Raw genomic sequence first — 21446 nt, 5'->3', positions numbered from 1 at the left:
AATATTTAATGAGTGAATCTTGTTCTCTCCAAGAAACTGGGGAAGGAACTATAGCCATTGCTGTTAGAAGAGGCTTAAGGTAGTGTTTCAGTTTAGGAACGAATAGAATCTGCTCACAAGAAGTATTTGTGCCATCAGCTCTTTGTTCAAGGTGATTGGGGTGTTCTTTTGCACAAACGGAAAGTGGGGAGAGGGTAGAAATTCATATGTGGGAAATGGACTGGAGTTATTGAAAGTATTGATGTAGCAGAGAGGTTATTGAGGAAGTGTGAGAAGCCAAATCATGTCCAACTCATAAATTCTCATGAGGAAATTTATGAGTTGGGCACTAATCTTATCATTAAGCAATCACTATGTGCCTGTATTCAGTAATCATTGTTAACAGCTTCATTGAGACAATTCACCATACCATCTGCCTCTTTAAAATATTCAATTCGATAATTCTTAGAATATTTACAAATCTGTTTTCTCATCACCATAGCCTAATTTAGAACATTTTCATTATCTCAAAAGGAGCCTCAGTCTTACCATCTCTCCCAGACCCTTGGCACCTTAATCTTTCTGTCTCTCTACAGTACAGTTGGATACTCTGAACATTTTGCATCAGTGAAATAATGCAATATGTGTTTTGTGAGTCTTTCTTTTTTCACTATTTTTCTGAGCTCATAAGTAATATAACAAGCGTTAGTACAGAGTTATCACTTTACTGTGGCTGAGTAAAATTCTCCATTTTGCTAGATCATTCATCAGTTGGTGAATCTCTGAGCCTGGTTTCATTCTCTAGTTTTCTTTGACTGCCTACTAAATAGGTGTTCAGCTGTTTTCTTTTTTCCTTCAGTGTTTCTCACTACAGACATTCTAAAACCACCATTGCTGGGGTGGGAAAGATGAATCAACAGCTAAGAATACTTGCTGCTCCTTCAGATGACCTGGGTTAGATTTCTAGCACTCACATCTCATGGTTTATAACTGCCTAAAGCTCCTGGTCCAAGGGGTCCAGTGCCCTCTTCTGGCCTCTGTTGGCAGATGGTATATACACAGACACCCATGCATACACACAAGTTTTAAATATCAAAATAAATCATTTAAATTATATTGATCTTATTATGTTTGCATGCAGTGGTACTAAATTTTATATATATATATATATATATATATATATATATATATATATATATATATATAGAGAGAGAGAGAGAGAGAGAGACAGAGAGAGAGAGAGACAGAGAGAGAGAGAGACAGAGAGAGAGAGAGAGAGAGGGAGAGAGAGATTTGGTGTTATTTTGCTCTGCTCCCTTAAAAAATGCGAATGTGGATATATATCTGTTATGTTTTCTAGATAATCTAGTAAATGGGGAATGTTGCGTGTAATAATTAAAAATCAATCCATGCTATCGCTGGTTACTCTTCTCGCCCTCATGGCTAAACCCTTGCAGTGTCCACTCAACTTTTCAGGTGGTTTGCTTGTTGAGAACCCACTGTTCCCAGTCATTGAACCCCTGCGGCTAGCTGCTGCCAAACTGATCAACAATCCCAAATTTCCTTCTCCTCGGTTACCTTTCCCTGGAGCTCAGTTGAATTGCCGTGAAATGAAAAACACCAGACAATCTTAGTTTATAATCAACAGATAACACAGTCGCTGGGTGGGGAATCTATCATCCTAACCAACTATTTTATGTTAGAAATCTTCCGGTGGCATATCCTGGTGGATTCTGCCACCAGAAATATCACTCCCAGGCCCACATCTTCTCCCTTTTGATCCTGGCTCTCCCTCAAAAAAGAAGTGTTCCCTTCCTGCCTTCCCTCTTCCTCTCTTAGACCTGGAAGCCTACCTCCCCCTCCTCCTCACTCAGTGATTGGCTTCTTGCCTTTATTATTTAATCAATTAGGGAAAATTTCTGCTACAGGGGAAAATATATATATATATATATCACTTCAAGTAAGCCTGTTGTAAGTTGTGAAATATAAACTCTTATGGTAGAAAGTGTATTTTAGTATTGTGAAAGTTATAGTGCAGTAATGGCACATACATGCCCTCGGTATGTGAAGAGAGCAGTTGGCATGTTCAGGTGTTTTTCTTCTTCTACATTGTGTAATAATATGATTAAAATCCAGTCCTAAGGTGTGTGCATAAGTGTGGATATAGTGGGGCTCACTAATATCCACCAATTGTAGAGGATTTTTTTCATTCATGGGTTTCAGTACCATTGACATTTTGGGCTGAGTAATTCTTTGGTAGGATGCTGTCCTCTGCATTAGAGTAGTCCCAAGACCATCTTTGGATTCTTTGCATGATATTATCCAAGTGATGACAACTCAAACTGTCCTTAGTCTTGGACATATGTTCCTTGAGAAGTAAAACTGCCCCCTTCTCCAACTAGAAATATTGCATTGCATCATAAATTCTTCTATGGTTAATTAATATGTAAAATAAATAAATGTCATATAACTATCTCAAAATCTGACCGTCGTGGTATTGCCATTTTTCTGTCTATAGAGAACTATAAACATAGCTGTTTATTGTTCTCCCACTTTTCGTCTCTGTGTGTGTGTGTGTGTGTGTGTGTGTGTGTGTGTGTGTGTGTTATACGGGTGTGCACATTTGTATACTTGTATGTGCATACGCTGAGAACCAGAGATGCTGGTTGTCTTCCTCTATCTCTCTTCACCCCATTTTTGGAGACAAAGTCCTCTGGGAATCTAGAGGTTAGCAATGAGATTAGACTGGCTAGCCAAGAACCCTCATGTTTCTCCTTTCTCTTTCTCCCACTGTTGGGGTGATAGGCATGCGCCACCATACTTTGCTTTTACAAGGGTATGCAGGTGCTAACTCAGGTCTTCATGCTTGTTCAGCACCTTTGCTTCCTAATCAATCATCCCCAGGCTTCTGTTCATTGTGGACCACAAGGTGATCACATATTACAGAAGCAATGTTCCCCTATTATAGAAACAATAGTGCAAGGCTGTGTCATCCAGTGCTAGAATTTGGTTTAATGAGCTGACTACTCAGTAAGTTAAATTTCAACTCTCACTTGTTTCAAGAATAAATAATCTATTTTACCCTTGCTTTCCTATGTGTGCATGTCTTTCCTCTGGCCTGTCTTTAACTTTGAAGTCATAAATATTTATCTTGAGTTCTCTGTGTACTTTGCTAGGATTTCAAAGCATAATATGTAGAAAACCATAATATTGATCCTTGGGAAGAACATTCCAGTCCTTGCCTATGATCAGGTACATGACTGGCCTATCTGTAATAGATCCAGTATATCTTTTTTCCTTTCAATGATTCTACAGACAGAAATGCTGCACTATCAGCTGCTTAAACCTCCAGTCTGGTGGCTCAGATGGCTCTCTATAGCCAACTGTCCAAATCGCTCAAAGGCCAGTCCATTTCCTCTTCCTTGTTTTCTTTGGGATTCTCATGCCTTAAATGCTGTCCTATTCTATTGGATACTGAGCATATTTGTGCCTCCTTTAAGAAATATGACTATGGTTTAGAGAGATGGCTCAATGATTAAAAGTATATGATGCTTCTGAAGATGACCTCTGTATGCTTTACAGTGCCCACATGATAGCTCCTAACTGTGTTATCACTCAATTTCAGAGGAATCTGCTACCCTCTTCTAGCTTCTATGGGCAACAGGCACACACATGGTTCTCACACTTACATGTTGGCAAGACACCCATACACAAAAGAGAAGAGCAAATATTAAAAGTATACAGATAAAATTTTATATTAAAAAAACTTTGAATGAGAAGCTTTGTTATAATAACAATATTATATGAACTCCAATGGTTATAGAAACCATGGATGCAAAGCTAGTTTAAGAAAACCTTGCTGTGTACACATGTCTAATAAGCAAACTCGAATCAACTAGTGAAAAAACTAACTTTGAAGGAAATATATCATACTGTAACAGGGCAGTTGCACACAGATGTTTATTCAATGGCAAAAAAAAAAAAAACCAAAAAACAAAAAAACAATCATTCACCAAGTTTAATCCCTTGAAGGGAGAACATGTTATTTCAGGAGCAGGAGTTGAGATCCAGGGAGTCCATATCCATTTCAGATGGGAAAGCAGTCTCGAACAGATACTTGATAGGGCCTAAAGCCCTATCTTTCATTAATAACAAGTTTGCTTCTTATAGACAAGCTGTCTCTTTTTTCCTCAACTCATCAAGGCTTAAGGAAGACAGATGTAAGTGAGCGGCAGGTATGGGGAGAAGCAATATATCTAAGTCCCCATTCAGTTCCTGGGAGATAGACAGAAGTAGAGGAAGCTTTTCCCTCTACTGAGCCCTATCCCTGCCTTGTCACTTTCTGCATTCTTTTCCAAGTGACACAGCCTTTGATCTAGAATGACCCCACAAGTCAGGTTTGATAGAATCTTTAATTGGTTGAGATAGAAGAAGACCCAGAGATGAACTTGTCTCCCAGAGGAAAGTGTATCTAGTCTGATGCCAACACAGCTCAGCCACCAGAACGCTGTAAGGTCTGTTGACTCTAGGAACGATAGAAATCCTTAGGAGCGAACAAATAGCACTAGGCTACAGCCTTTCACTTACAAAATTGTGAGCACATACTCAGGGTGCTTGGAAAGAAAAGAGACTGGAGGTATTGTCTAAATGGAAACTTTGATATGATACCTGTTTGCTTTTAATGGACAAAGAAGCTGTCTTCGATGTGCCAACCACGATTGCTGCAGCTGAGCACAGTGTTCACAATCAGGCTGTTACCAGCCATTCTTTCTGCCTGCCAGTAATAAATCCTGAAGCTAATTCTACTTATCATAAGAATCCTTATGGCTCAAAACCTTAGGTTAGGAAAAAGAAAAACCGGGATAAGTAAAACCAGGGGATTTGGCATCTCTTTATAAATTCAGTTTCTCCCTTTATTTCTTGAAACTCCTAATTCTTATGAAACACAGACAAAAGTATAGATGCTTTCTAATAGCCCTCTTAACACTTCGAATCTCCCCAGAGTCATACACATAGAAAGGTGCCAACAGCACAAGCAAATTGATTGCAGCTAAAAGTGTCAGGCTTAGGATATATGACACAGCCCATTCCAGATCACAAATAGGCATATGGCACCTGAAGTAGGATTTTAAAAAGTATTCAGTGTTCTGTGATACGGCTGTCAATTATCCATGGCAGTGGCAGGAGTAAGGAAAAAAAACAAAAAACAAAATGAAGCCATAAATAATCGTGAATGTCTTCTCAGCCTCCTTTTCCGCCTCTCCTCCTGGACAGATCACATTAGCAATTTGGAAAACTCCAGATGACTTGTCTGTTTTTTTGAGTAGCATATGATGACCAGAAGACAGGGTAAAAATAATAGAGAGTATCACATTAGAAGACAAAAATAAACTACAGAGAGCAAAGTAGAATGCTAAGATGAACGAGATCTGGGGCTTATTGGTTTTCCAAATACATTCTGATAGCCTACAGGGACTGCTGGGATTACTCAAAGGGAAGGAATAATGTCAAAAGCCTAGAACTTCAGTAACAGTCTGAGATTTAGTTTTTGCTTCTCTTTGTAAAAAGTCTGCTTTGAAATCTAACATGTAAGAGTGAAAATTGAAGAGCTAAAATAGTTACAAATAAACGGTGATTGATTTTATCTTTGTTTTTAAAAGAAATAGAAATTATATACATTCATGTTGACCTGAAGGAAATGCACCAAATTTAGTAAAAAAAAAAAAAATCATAATGATGTAATGGTTTCGGGATAGACCATTCTACATTTGATAAACATGCTTCAGGCAAAAGCACCTCCCTCTTTCCTTCACAGCAGACACATCACTTGTAGACCATAGGCTACCCTCAAGGCTCTCAGAGGTGGCCACTGAGTAGAACAGAAAGAGAAAAGATCAGTACCTAAGTAGCTCTAGGGCAGTAGTTCTCAGCCTGTGGGTCGCTACCCCTATGGGGGAGGGGCGTCTTACAACCTTTGCACAGGGGTTACCTAAGACCATCTGCATATCAGATATATATATTACACTTCATCACAGTAGCAACACAACAGTTACGAAATAGCAGCGAAACTGATTTTATGGTTGGGGGGTCACCACAACATGAGGAACTGTACTAAAGGGCCGCCACAGCGTTAGGAAGGCTGAGAATCACTGTCTGATGACTCCCTAATACTTTAGAATAAGCTGATTATATGGGAGTAGGAATTCCTGGGCATGTCACTTAGTTTTTAAGCAGGTGAGAGTCAGATCTGGCAAAGGAAATATAAGTTCAAATAGAAAAATATCTCACATAGATAACTCATAGATGCTGAAAGACAATGTACTTAAGTGTTCTTAAGTGAATATGCAGTCCATTCTTGAAAAGCATTGAGATGGCCATCCAGAGACTGTCCCACCTAGAGATCCATCCCATCTGCAGACATCAAATCCTGACACTATTGCTGATGCCAAGAAGCACTTGCTAACAGGAGCCTGGTATAGCTGTCCCCTGGGAGGTTCTGGCAACACCTGACTAATATAGATTCAGATACTCCTACCCAACCATCAGACTGAGTCCAGGGATCCCAATGGAAGAATTAGGGGAAGGACTGGAGGGCCTAAAGAGGATTACAACCCCATAGGAAGAACAATGTCAACTAACCAAACCATCTTGAACTCCCAGGGACTAAACCACCATCCAAAGAGTTGGTGGAGAGATCCATGGCTCCTGGTACATATATAGCAAAGGATGGCCTTTTCTGGCATCAGTGGGAGGGGAGGCCCTTGGGCCTGTGGAGGCTTGATGTCCCAGCATAGGGGGATACTAGAGCGGTGAGGCTGGGAATGGGTGGGTGGGTGGAGCAGCACCCTCATAGAGGTAAAGGGCATGAGATATGGGATGGTCAGGGTTGTGGAGGGGGAAACTGGGAAGGGGACTAACATTTGAAATGTAAATGGATAAAATGATTAATTTTTAAAAAACGAAAAGAAAAGCATTTAGAAATGCACAGTTGCTTCTGAGTTTACTTGAAGGTTGATATGAAGCCTAATAAGTAAGCTTAACCAATTCCTCACCAATAACTTACTTTTCTGAGTTATTGGAAACTAAGATACCTCTCCATGCCTTTTAAACAGCTTGTCCTTCAAGTCATGTACATCTCTGTCATAGGAGTCTGTCACCTGTCCTTTCTCTCTTTTTCTCATCCTCATCCCCACAACAGGTATGGAGTAAAATAAGCTATTCAAGTGTGATTCAGGGCAATAGGTTATGAGCACTTTCTGGTTCTGATTTAAGTATGTTGAGCAGACATACTTTAGTGAGCAGCTAAACTATAGTTAATACCAGCAATAGAAACAGTGCTTTACAGTCAGCTATTGGATGGATCACAGGGCTCCCAATGGAGGAGCTAGAGAAAGTACCCAAGGAGCTAAAGGGATCTGCAACCCTATAGGTGGAACAACATTATGAACTAATCAGTACCCCGGAGCTCTTGACTCTAGCTGCATATGTATCAAAAGATGGCCTAGTCGGCCATCACTGGAAAGAGAGACCCATTGGACACGCAAACTGTATATGCCCCAGTACAGGGGAACACCAGGGCCAAAAAAAAAAAAAGGGAATGAGTGGGTAGGGAAGTGGGGGGGAGGGTATGGGGGACTTTTGGGATAGCATTGGAAATGTAATTGAGGAAAATATGTAATTAAAACAAACAAACAAACAACAAACAATGCTTTAAACTGGTTGGGACATGGTGGCCCATTCCTATAATTCTATCACTCTGAAGGTAGAAGAAGAAAAATCTGAAGTTCAAGGTCATAGCAAGTTTGAGATTATCTAAGGTTTTATGAGACCCCGCTTCAAATACAAAAAGCAATACTAACAAAACAAATAAAGGCCAGGGATTTCTAAATAAGTGTCAGAAGGCATCAGGTCACTTATACGTCCTTGGTAACTTTGGCCATACTGTCTAGTATTTAACCTGGAAAAAATGTTCATATCCAAGCTAGTATTTATCAAGTATAATACTGAATATTTTAGCTATTCTAATTAATATGGAACACAAACTTTTGTTGGCAGCACCAGTTAGTAATATATAAATGAATAATTCGCACATGTATAATTTATACCTTTTTTTTTTCAACAAAAGTTAAGTTAGATGTAAAAAATATAGACAAATAAGATCAAGGATAATAATGTGGAGTGTGATGGTTCATACATTTATTTCCAGTACTCAGGAGACAGAATTAGGACTGGTCTATACAAAGCCAATGTGGTCTACACAATGAGACTCCCTCTCTAAAGAAAGATTAGGATAATAATTTGTAACTAGAAGCAAATTTGTGCAAAAATTTTGAACACTATAGTCTCACAGTGTTCAGGACATGAACTTTTAAACTGGAAGTTGTAATCCCCTGTGAGAGTAGTTGTCCATACATTTAAATAGACAGATGTTCTAAGAATATGGCTTGTCGAGAAAGGAAGGATGTATGCCGGGTTGGCTCTGATGCACATGGGGGACTCTGGGTAGTTTCAACTTCCTATAAAAAGAATCATCTAGATGTTGTAAGTCAGCTCTGATGTGATAGGTCCACAGATTTACGTGAATAAACCTCTGGTTCAAAATACCAGTCCTAACTTGTCTTTTATTGGGCAAGCATTGCTAGAGATACTGTAACTCTCAGTGTTCAGCTGGACACTGCTTAGATGTTGCTTTCCACTAGAGACTGTTAAGTGTCAACTTCAAAGACAGAGAGGCAGACTCACACACTCATTTTTCCGCTAAGCATTGGTTGTTTTGTTTTAATTATACTTATCATTAACACTACAAGCTTTAGATTGACAGTTTTATAATCAATCAGGAAGTTATTACTTCTTATCCTTGGGAGCTTCAAAGTCCAGTCTGTCATCTCTGAACAAAGGTGGATGTAGAAAAGTCCAAAGACTTGGCATTCTCCCTGGTGAATCACTGATATTCTTGGGTTCCTGTTTTCTTCTTTGGGTCTGATAATGATTTGAGCTAGAATGTTCTCTTCTCATTCCCATTACACCTCTTTGAAGGAATCTAAAAACAAACTGTTTCTAACAGAAAACATGTTTTCCTACATAGGCTTCAGTTACTGAAGTAGTTGATGGGCTATTTGAGTATATTATAAATAATTCTTACATCCACTTAAATGATAAACAAGCATAATTAAAGTTATGTCAGCAGTAAGAACAGACTTGTATTAGTGCCTTATCTCACTTAAATTTAACAACCACATAGGTACTCTGGCTAAATTGGTTTCACTAATAAAGAAAGTAAGGTATTGAAAAGTCAAGCGTGTTTACCAAATGCCATAGTGCTGGTCACTAACAGATAAGAAGACTCAGGTCCTAGTCTGACTTCAGACAACACAACCATCTCTTTCCTCCCACACTGTAAATATGCTCTGAGAGTCACGTGGAATTTGTAGAGGAACAGACTTATCGCTAAAAGAAATTCTTCTTGAATAGATAAACTCCTTGGGCTGATTTTTTATATAACTTGAAAGAGGGCATTCTGTTTCTGTGGCCAGTGAGCATGAGAAAGCTCAGGAACATCTGATGAACGTTGCAACTGCAAGCACTTCCAAACCTTTGGAATCATTCGATTTGCTCATCCATACCTTACTTATGAGGAGTAATGCAGTTTCTGATGTGCTAGATAGATTCTGTATTCCATCATAATTATTTTATACTCCCCTGTCCATAGATACTATTTAAATATGGAGGCCCAGGAGACAGATGCTCTACAATGGTGGTTCTTAACCTTCCTAGTGCTGCGAACTTTTGATATATAGTTCATGTTCATAACTGTAATTTTGCTACTGTTATTAGTGGTAATGTAAATATTTGATGTGTAGAATATCTGGCATGAGACCTCCCGGGAGGAGTCATGACCCACAGGTTGAAAACTACTGCTCTACAGAGCAAGTGGTCCCTCACAAATGCATAGATGAAACATCTTTAATGCTCAACAGATGTATAGAAGTTAATGTATTGGTTAAGATTTTTTTTAACCCATATTTAGATTAAATTCTATTGGTTTAAAAATAAGAATGAATTTATTCTACACACACATACACACACACAAGAAAGGCACATAAAAGAACAGCTCTGATGCTGGTATATGGGGCCGGTCGTTAGGACAACCCTGGGAAGCATGTGCTTAGGGCTTAGTTCTTTTACCAAGAGAGAGGTTCTCTTTTCTTCCATAGATGATGGGTAAGAGATTGGAAAAGCAGCGATAGTGGGGGATTACCTCTAGAATTAGACTGTTGCTTTTGATTTCTTCCCTAGTTGTGTTGGGTAATGGAAATTTTAGGCTACACAGCTATGACTTTTTAAAATTAGTATTTCCCCCAAGAATAGCACTTGGCATCTTTATTTGTGAGCAGCAATCTGTACCCAGTGTGTAGCATTTCCTTGGCTTTTCCCTTCTTTAGCATTTTATTCTCCCATCCATTGTGGAGCACAAACAGGCCTTGGGCTTTGTGGTTGCTTTTTTTTCTGACTGATAGTCAACTTCACAGGCTGGGAAGCAGAGAAACAGTTTGCTTTGGTCAGATAAGATGTTTCCAAATAAACAGATACCAGAAGCTGCAATTAAATAATGCCCAAGGGTTGGAGCAATTTCTCTCCTTATAATAACTGCCTCCCTCAAAATGAGAATTTCCAAGTCTTGAGGCATGCTGTAGAAGATGTGTCCACTTACTCAAGTTTCCTTTTGGATGTAAAATAATGTTAAAATTGGAATTATCATGGTTTGCTAAAACTACATATGGAATGGTTTCCTACGCTTCTGTTTTCATCCCTACCTTTCCCCAGCCTTTTCTTTGAGTCTCATATCAAATCAGTTGGTGAAGAATTTAAGAGATGGGATTCTTAACATGAATGTTTACTGCATCATTCTTTGGGGAAAACTTTGTTTCAACTGGTTCACTGATGCATTTTTTTTTAAATAAAAAATAATAAGCTCCACGTTTTCAGCTCGTAATGAAGCTGCAGCAAATGAAGTGACTTGGGAGACAAATTAGGTAACCTGCCTTCCCTTCTTCTTTCAGATGGGAAGGTTGAAGTCACAAAAGAAGGCGTGAAGCTCTGCACCATGGGTCCTGGAAAAGTGTTCGGGGAGCTGGCTATACTTTACAACTGTACCCGGACAGCGACCGTCAAGAGTAAGGCTCATTTCCCTAGTTTTCACATTCTTTCCGCGTCGTCTTTCTCTCTGCCTGTGCGATATCGATTTAATGCTGATTGGTTGAATCTGTGTCATCAGTCAGTCTATATTCAAGTTTTTGCTTTGCAGTCAGGTGATATGTTGGCCTTCGTACTCTAAGATGATAAAGTTGACTACATTTTCTCTCTGACATGGCCTAATTATTGTACTCATTAAAACTTATGGCAGAGCTTTTTTTTTTTTAAAGGTATAATGTTTCAAATAAAATTTTGCTAGGAGAAAGTTCTTTTCTTTTTACTACCACAAAAGCCTGGGGATGATATCCCAGAACATTTTCAAGCCTATTTTTGATTATAGAAGCCATATGATTCCCACCTGTTGATCCTGGGATTTGGAAAACCAGAGGCAAGAAGTGTCCTTTGTCTCATCCAAGCATCCCTGAATAAAATACATCCTGGATTCTATAACTGCATCTGAGTGCATTTTCCTCTTCAGCTGCTCATCAAGTTGGATTTTGTAGTGGTTGTTCTTTTCGCTGATTGAGCGCATTTTAAATCGAGTGATAAAACAGCTTGTTTTCCTGGTTTTACATATATGTCTAGATGTGATTTCTCGGGCAACACTGGGTGTTCAGTAAGAGCAGCTGCAGCAGTTAGAGAGAAAAAATCTATTTTTTTAAAAAAGATCTTCCTGTGTAAAGATACAAGGATGGTATAACAAATGGAACTGAATTCAAATAGTGGAAGTCCGGTACATCTTTAGGCAGGTGTGTGTGTGTGTGTGTGTGTGTGTGTGTGTGATTCAAGTGTTACATTATCCTATGGATAATTTCAATGACAAATTATGATGAGCAGCTTTTGTTAAAAAATATGACAAACTGACAAATTGTTATCATCAATTAGTTTTATTTGGATGATACTGTGTAGTATGTATGTTTCCCCCCAAGTACAATCTACAATTGGCAATATGCTATGAAGGAATTGGTTGTAAAGGATTCAAGAATGTATGGCCACATGAAAAATGTTGGCCAGATACAGCTGATTATGATCGCCAGTCAGTGACCTTTCTCCCAAAGAGCCACGACAATATTGTTTGCACTGGGGCTCTTTCAATATGGGTTCTTCTGGGCACCTAATTCTGGATCTTAGAAAGGAGATCCTTCAGTGGATAAATACAGCCAGGATTTTTCTTTCTAAGTTGGGGAAATAGCAGCTATTGCTCCATTAAACCAAACAGATTTTACCATTATGTTTTTTGTAAGAAATATATTTTTAGGGTAAATAAAGGACCAGAAGAACACATTTTTTGCTAATATATGTTTTCTTAGAATTGTGAATAAGTTTTGCCATTTTAAAATTTCTGAGCATTTCAGCCTTGTATAATACTGCTTATTGAATCTAATTGAGACTGCAAATTTCTAAAGGTTAACATATGGTGATCACTCCATTCTTAATCATATGAAATATTGAAAGAAATATTTTAGATAGTCTAGTTTATTTAAATGGATTTTGGAGCTAATTATTTTTATGAGATGATTGCTTTCCTTCATAAAGATCAGTGATGACATCCAGGGCCTGTAAATTGGTGCCAGCTTTCACTAGCTGCTACATACTCATGGTGGCAAATTTAGATAGGCACTGTGCATCTGGATTAGTGAGAACAAGCTGAATGTTGGATGCAAAAAAATCAAGCCTGTTTCCAGGTCAAAATATTCTACACCAAGGTGGATGCATGTTGGGGAACCTTCTTTTTTTCTTGATCTGAGCATTACACATGTGTATATATGTGTACCCATGTGTATATGTGTGTACACATGTGTACATGAGTACACCTGTGTGTATCTGTGTGCATTTCACTTCATGGTGCCTACCCAAGAGAGGAAAGTTGCATGGAGAAATGAGCCCTGGTCTTATGGTATGGTAAGGTGTCTATGTATTTGCAGTTATAAAGGTTATAAGCATAAGTATGGCATATTGATTACAAAGAACTGTTTCTTTTAACTGTTGCTTTAGAGCTCTAAAGTAGAAATAACAGCTATTTATCGCTTAGTCCTGTTTGTCATGTCTCCTTTTCTATTCAGAGAGATTGTACGCATTACTGTGGGCTTTTAGTGACATTTTTTTCTTTATGATGAAACTAAATCTACAGACCTAACACCTTCTAACTCTTAGAATGCACCATGGATGCTAATTGTAAAGAGTGACTACAGAATATGACACCAAAGGCTATCTTACTCTTTTCTCGTGAGCTTTTAAGTTTTCTTTAAATATATTTACCTTCATAGGTCAAGTACTCTCTTGGGACTCACTGTTGTGTTTGATAACCCATTTCTTAACCGCCATCTTGTCAGTGATGACTGTTGGGTCTAACAATGCACATCTGGAGAGAATGCCCCCCTTATCTAATTAATTAGCACAACCATGCACGCCACTTCCTTTCTTCTGTTTCAGGCCTTGCTCTGTCTTCTATAATTAAAAATGTAGATGATTCTCTTTCTTCTTCCCTAGGCTATCTGAAAACTGCCTATGCCTTTAATGTACTTATAATCCTGGAGTAGTGACTCAATTCTAGGAGGCTTGTGTGGGACCTTCAATGAACATGCATGGATACTCTTCATGAGAACAGTTTTTAAATTTTTATTAGACCATGAGAAAATTCCAACCCCTTTGGATAGTTGATCATATACCTTTTCATATCTGAAATACTTTTAAATTTCTTAGTAAAGCTCTAGATTGGCATGAAATGCTCTGGAAGATGCTTCGTCATGGCGATCTTACTGAAAGACTCATTGAAGCCAGATCTTCTTCTTCTTTTTTTTAAATCTCAGAAAAATAATCAACTGTCCTTGTGAAACTACATAAATGGATAGTACTCATTGTGAGGATGATACTGGGAGGACGGTTGATGTTCCCCCGGAAGAAAAATCTTTAGTAAACACAACTATAGAGACATAGGAAGAAAATGGCAGGGCCCGGTGCAAAGATCTATAGTCATGGCCTGCTCCTGTCTACAAGGCAACACCATCGATTTACCCTAGAGGAATGGAGATGTAAAAGTGCATAGGATTAGTGTTGTGTTGGAAACAAAAAAATCTAACAACTCTAAGCATTTCGGGGCTCCTTTATTAGCTGTGATCTGAAATCCGCCACTTGTATTGTACCTGTCCAATTATAAGCATCGCCGATGCCAGAGGATGAGCAGAAAATCAACTGTTATGGTTATGCAACATCAAATAATTAGTGTCTCTTGTGTTGTCTGGGCTTTTCACATTTGTATAAGTGTTTGGCCTTGTGTAGAGAAAGGAGTTTTTCTGTGTATTTTTCAGAACACACCAAGAGAAGGGATCCTCACATGGGCCAAATACCCCTTGTCTTGTCATTTCCCACAACTGCTTATTATCATATTATATCACACATATGCTTCACTCCCGGCCTCAGGTTTACTGCATTCACCCTACAGTGTTAGCAGGTTACACGGACTCTGGGCCTCTTCCCTTATTTCTATGCTCCCAGTTCTTCAAAATACCAAAATTAAAAAGGTGCAGTGATTGGGCTTCTAAAGATGGAGAGGAAAAGTGTTTCGTTCACACAGAGGACAGGTCCTGGGATGGGTACCACATGTGTGCCGTTTCATTCCATGTCTGTGGTTCTTCTGTTTCTCTTGCACTTCCTATGACCAGCTCACAATTTCACAAGGATGTTCAAGTGGCTGAAGGTGTGTGGCTCTTTGTCCACCTCTAGCAGGAGATGAGTTTGTTTTTGTGTTTATGTTTGGTTCTTTGTTTGTGCTTTAAAATACCAAGTCGAAACAATGCTCCTCTTACACTGAGTTTTTAGCTCACTGTGTCCCCAGTCCTTTGCTAATATAGTCTTCAAATAGTATTATTCCAATAATACCCAGTGATAATTGAAGACTAAAAGAATTCTTCATCAGAAAGTCTCTGTAGTACGTTAGGAAGATTCACCACAGGAAGTAATAAGCACTAAGAAAGAAAGCACTAAATCATATGCTTGTATGGCTTTGGGTGGATATTTTATGAGGCTATTTGGACAGAATATCTGAGTGATTATTTCTCTCTAGATTATTTATAATGAGTATTTTAAAATTCTTTTTGTAGTAAATCAGTTCAGTACTAACACAACACTGCCTAAGCAGACTTAAAAAAAGACAAATTAATAACTTTGATAACATCTGGTAAAAAAACATATTTTTCTGCCTTGGTTAGAATGCTTTCAAGTTTTACACTTAAGCTTTTCTAAGATATCAGTAGAAAAAAAGTTGACTAAGGTATTTTAGTGTCACGGACATTTTACAAATAAACTTAAAAGGTTTGGACTTTTCTGTTGTTTAATTTTTGACTTTTAAAGTAAATTTGAGCCTTTGTAGGGAAGTGGCTTGTACAATTCCCTTGCATCTTTGTTTCAAACATTGCATTATTCATCCTAAGTCAGAAAAATCTGCCAAGTATCAAAAAACAAACAAGCAAAAACAGATGAATGGAGAGAGAAAAAAAAGATCAGGCAATTTTTCTCTGATAACTCTATATGCTGTGAATAAAATATCTCTGCCTAATAAGTATGCTATGTGCCATACATACATAAAGTGCTTTTTATTGGCAGCCTTTGTCCATTGCTACTGAGAAGGCATCGTAGATGAGGCCCATTTGTAATTGCAGACCTTGAAAATACCTTAATATTCCTGAAACAAGAAGTAAACCATCAGGTTCTTTTAGGGAATATGATTACAGAGCATTGTAAAACATCCTATTTATGATAAGGACACACAGGTGTAAATGAAGCAGCATTGTCGGCAGCATCAGTCTCTGTGTACATTTGCTACCTGGGATTTTAATGAGTGCCAGCAGTCATGAACCTTCATGGCCCCCATCCACAACATGAGTAGGAAAGGTGACTGTGCTAATGAGCCTCTATCTGGCTTCCGAGTGCTAACCTTTTATAATGCATGTTATATTAATGAATGCTTTCTGCCAAGAACCCTGAAAACCTGGGGAGAGAACACAAACTAAGTTTAGGCTGATGGAGACTAAAAGGTTGATCCTGGGTAGGATGAGATTGTCCTGTGTGTCCCGCAGAAATTTTATCATCCAGGGGAAAAAAAAAAGAAGAAGCGAGTGATGCATTACAACACCATCCTGAAGTAGAAACACCTGCCTAGTGAGCTCAGAGAAAATGCTTCTCCGAAAATAGCATTACCTTATGAATTAAACAATACTGTGATGTTGTTAGCACATGAAGCAAGAATTCTTGAGAAATATGGTTCCTTGATGAAGAAGCAGTTCACCAGGTACCAATGATGCCACGTCACAGAGTAACCATGCAAGAAGATACCCAAAAGCTAGCCTTTACTCTCATTCAGCGATCTATATAGAGTATGGGTGAATTTTAAGGGCAATGAGTTTTCTACTTAAGTTTAATAAAAACTGTAATAATCAGAGTCTATTTATCATTTATATTTAACTGCTTCCAATAAAAAAAAAAAATCATCTAATTTCCATACTGATGAGGTGTGGTTGACAATTACCTTTAACAGTACATCCGGAAAGAAAGAAACTCATTCCTCCTTACAGTTAGATAAATTTCTCCTCCCTCCTTTAATTGCTCAGTCCCTAGCACATTGAATGCTCCTTCCCTTTGGAAATAAGTCAAGCTTTACCTGGCTAGTTATTACTTTTAAAGGGTTGCAGATAATTTAATAGTAAGTCTAAACAATAGACCAGGAAGGCTGCAGTTTTACTCTTTTTTTTTTCCTAGAAATTTCTTTTTTAAAAAATTATCTTTAATTTTTTTTTTACAGTCCAGTCATTATCCCCCTCCTGGTCCACGCTGTGACAGTTCCTCATTCCGTTCTTCCTACTCCATATCCAAGAGAATGTCCCCACCCGACCCCATCTCACCAGGCCTCACCACTCCCTGGGGCTTCAAGTCTCTCAAGGGATAGCTGCATCTTCTCTCACTGAGGCCAGACCAGGCAATCCTCTGCTGTATATGTTTAGGGGGCCTGGTATATGCTGCCTGTCCATTGGTCAGGTGTAAGTATTCTTTAATCCTACAAGGTAATAGCTTTTCCATGTAGACTATGACATAAAAGCCTCACAGAATGTTAAGTGTGGCTCAGCTTTTGATACAGTAATTCCTCAATGTACTTATTTGATAGGGGACTGTTTCTGTACTCACTCGGTGATAGAAAACAAACAAACAAACAACAACATAGTATCATAGGCCAGAGCTATAGATAATTATTTTTAATGAAAACTCTCTAATCCTGGCTTGTGATTTCCTAATAAATACTTACATGTTAATAATAAATAATAAAGAGACATGTGAGTGGTCAGTGCTACAGTAGTCTCAGAGCTTTTGAATGGGTGTCATTGCTATCCTGGTGTGATAGGAAGCAACTGAGAAGCACCCCCATTTAGCAATTGTCCACTAAGACATAGCTAGAGAGTAGCTATGGGATAAGTATTGTTATGTTGCTGCTGTCACTGTTTTTGCATTTTGTCTCTAGTCATTTGGGTTTTAAGTCCAATTGTATCTGTTTGATTATGTCTAATTCTCTCAAGACTACTTTTACATAGGTATACTCATGAGTGTGTGAACACACACACACATACACAGATACACATACACTAGGAATTTTGAAATTTTAAACATCTTGTCACAATGACCCATGTTGAAAGCATCAATTACCAAGGGAAGAATGAAATGCCACAAGGAGAGGGACCAAGCTTAAAAATCTTAGAGCTGTGAAATGAGCAACCAGAACAAGTTGCATTGCTAGATTTGAAATGCATTGAATCTTTCTGAATGTTTAATGACATAAACCTTCATGGCTCGACATTGCTAAGTGGCTACATGTTTCATTTGTGAACTTTATTAGTTAGATTTCTTTATAGTTGGAAGTTTGAAATTTTGAATAGCACTTTGAAAACAAGAATAGCAAAGGAAAAATTATCTTGTTGTGCAACAAAGTAAAAGAAAATTCTGAGTTGTGATCGGTGTCTGCACTATCTCCTTAAATTTCCTCTGATGACTGGAAGATTGTAATCTCAGCACACTCTCATGAGACCTTTTTTATTAACTGGATATATTTCTGTGTACAATGGTACCTTGGTATCCATGGGGATCATTTGCTTTATATGAAAGGAGCAATATTTGCATACAACTTATGCAGATTCTCCCATGTGATTTTAAGCATGGTTAGATTACTCATACTTAATATAATGTTAAATTCTATGTGATTAGTTGTTAAAACAGATTTTTTATTAGGGAGTAATAAGAAAAAAGCTATGTGTATGTGTTCAATACAAATATTATTTCAAACCTTTTCTATCTGCAGTTGGTTAGATCTGCAGATACAGAGGAGTGACTGTGATCATAATAGTGTCTGTAATTTACAACCTATCTTCCCATGCATTATGTAACAAAGTCCCAAAAATAGCCTAATGCTGATAGGAGAGACTGTCCCTGATTATTGAGGGCAAAAGAAATACAAGCCACATCATGGCCTTTGTTAGACTCTTATGCAAATGTAGATAATAGTATTCAAAACACTTATTATAAACATCACCTTTCCCTCTTATAACATATATGAACACTTAATAGGCTTAATAGATCTACCATTCATACTGTATACACACAAACTCAAACACAATTTAACACACACACACACACACACACACACACACACACACACACTCACATACACCCCTAAAGTAACTTACTGTTTGTCAAAGAATGGTCCATGATCCCGCTAGCAACCATAATCTATGGAGTCAGAACTTTTGGTGCTGGAACAGAACAGTCTTTGTAGAAGAAGCCATCCAGATGATGCCCCTAAAATTAAGGGCCAGCACCAAGCATCCCTGGAGGTAAGGCACTAACCTATACATATGCATAGCCTCATATATATCAAAACTGTCTATCTTGGAATAGAACATTAAGCACTATAATAAGTAATGTGATTTTGGCACTCCAAGGCAATATCTTCTTGTTTGCTCTTCATCACTGATCAAGGGAACTTGTGTTTCTCTCCTCAGAAGTGAGCTGTCTTTGTTGAGCACCAATAACACACTGTGAGGCTGTTAGTTTGAATGATATTAAGGAGTTAAATTAGAAGAACAGGTTGAGAGGGAAGGAAAAAATTAAAAAATCATGTGTGGTGTGGCCATGCATGGTCTCACCTCGGATCACTGTTTGATTTATTGGGTTTGATGGCTAGGCTGTTGGGAAGACAACAACAAAGAGAAAGTTTAATTTGATTTTGTTGTTATTCTTTTTTTTTCACAGTCATTGAAGCTTGATTAGATACAAACAAATGTGGATAGACGTTTTTAGAAAACCAGTTAATAACTGGTTGATAATGTAGATTTCTGGGCTAGATCCCATCAAGCGTGAAAGCTCTCCTAAGCGTGTATCAGGGTTTTCCAATGAAGTTCATAGTGAGGTCTAGGTGGCCATAGATGAACTGCTGGTCACTTGGTTCTGACCATGACAGGATGGAAAGACATTAATGTTTCACAGTCATTAAGGAGGAGGCAGAACATCCTTCATAATTGAGACACTGTAAGAGTCTCTTACAGACCAAGAATGTTGATGTATACATGAAAGGAAGAGAGACAGCTGTTTCTGTAGCCATTAATAATTGGGTTTTCATATGAACGTGATAGTAGATCCTAAAAAAGTGAGTGTTGAGTTATCAGAAGACAGACAAAAGGAGACAAGTAAATAAACTTTTGGGGTTGCTGAACACATCCTCTGAGGCCGAACTTCACCTCTTTATTATTTGTTTTCTTATAAAAGGACTGTTGGTCCCACTAACAAATGCACACTTTGTGCCTCACTTCTAATAGAGCAATAGTTTAAAGTGTCATTGTCTCCAGCTCTTCAGTGGGGTCAGACAGCACTGTTGACATCTTCCCTGCTTCTGTTTGTGTATTTTATATCCAAAGCAAAGTGCTGTGGAATGCTTCCGTGCAAAAATCTAATAAGAAGAGTCTATGGGGCTGGTAAGATGGCTCAGCATATTAAGGCACATGCTGCTAAGACTCATGACCTGAGTTCAGTTCCCTGGACCAATGTAGTAGAAGAAAAGAACCTAAAAGTTGTCCTCTGACCTCCATACATGAACACACAAATACAGCACACACACACACACACACACACACACACACACACACACATGCGCGTGCACACGCACATGCACACATGACCTTCAGGATCCCCCAAAAGTAGTCCTATTAAACTCCTGTTCTTCCTTCTCACTCTTGCCTCTGGATTAAGTACTTCTCTGGAATTTGGGGGTTCAGGTGGGTAACATTATTGAAAACCACTCTTCTGCTTCAATCCACAGACACTGAGTATGTGAGTGATAGTTATTCCTTATCACCTGCCCACTATGTAGGTGACATTTTCTATGTGTGGTCTTGCCAAACTCCATTTTAATCCTTTACAGTGGAGATCAGCAATGTCAGAACTCATCTATGTAACTGAGCCTTAGAAGATCAGGTAACTTTCTTAATAATAGTAGACTCATTGATCTTTCAACTGTCTCTATGGTAACTCTTGTGAGTCATTGTACCCATCATTTCAAATATTACTCCTTGTATGGACAGATGAAGATCAAATTTTAGGTTTGCAAATTTATTTATTGAGAATGTCCTAGGCTTGGGACTAGATATATGATTCAATGATTAAGAATATATACTAATCTTGTATAAATCCTAACTTTGGTTTCCAGAACCCATATCAGATGGCTCACAGTGGCCTGTCACTCCACTCGGGCTTGTAACTAGTGTCTCTGTCTTCCACAGGCCCTGCACTTACATGCATATATCCACACACAGTAACATACGCATAATTTAAAATATGTACTCAAAAAATTATCCTAGGCTTATACAAATTCTATGAAGCATTGTCAAATACCCCAAGGATTATCTGGGGGTGGAGGGAGACAGACAGAGACACACAGAGAGAGCATTCTTATATAGTTAAGGTATTGATAATCGAACAGGCCTAGATAAAAAGAGTACAATTAATTTTGGAGAGAGAGAGAGAGACAGAGAGGCAGAGACAGAGAGACTTAGAAAATAGAGGTAAGTTGAACAGGGAGAGAGAAATGTTCTAGACTGGAATGAGAATGTTCTGTGCATGAAATGAAAATCAATCCGTGACAGAATTAAAGGATAAATAGCTCCCATCACATCCTATGCAAGGATACTGCCCTGGTTTCTATCATCTGCTACTCACTAGCTGTGTGCCCTTGGGAAATAACG

The 21446-nt window shown here is 38.4% G+C and overlaps 1 protein-coding gene across 3 annotated transcripts in view; it reads left to right on the top strand.

Moving 5' to 3' along the window:
- The window catches only part of Prkg1 (protein kinase, cGMP-dependent, type I), a 1200782-nt gene that overhangs the window by 451830 nt on the left and 727506 nt on the right, over positions 1–21446 (top strand). For all 3 annotated transcript variants that reach the window (NM_001013833.3, NM_011160.3, XM_006526768.4), the window contains one exon: positions 11040–11153. In NM_001013833.3, coding sequence (NP_001013855.1) covers positions 11040–11153 — 114 coding nt within the window. The remainder of the gene's footprint in view (positions 1–11039; positions 11154–21446) is intronic.

Source organism: Mus musculus, chromosome 19, assembly GCF_000001635.26.
Source record: "Mus musculus strain C57BL/6J chromosome 19, GRCm38.p6 C57BL/6J".
NCBI classification, from domain to species: Eukaryota; Metazoa; Chordata; class Mammalia; order Rodentia; family Muridae; genus Mus; species Mus musculus.
This window is presented reverse-complemented; position numbering and strand designations above follow the sequence as displayed.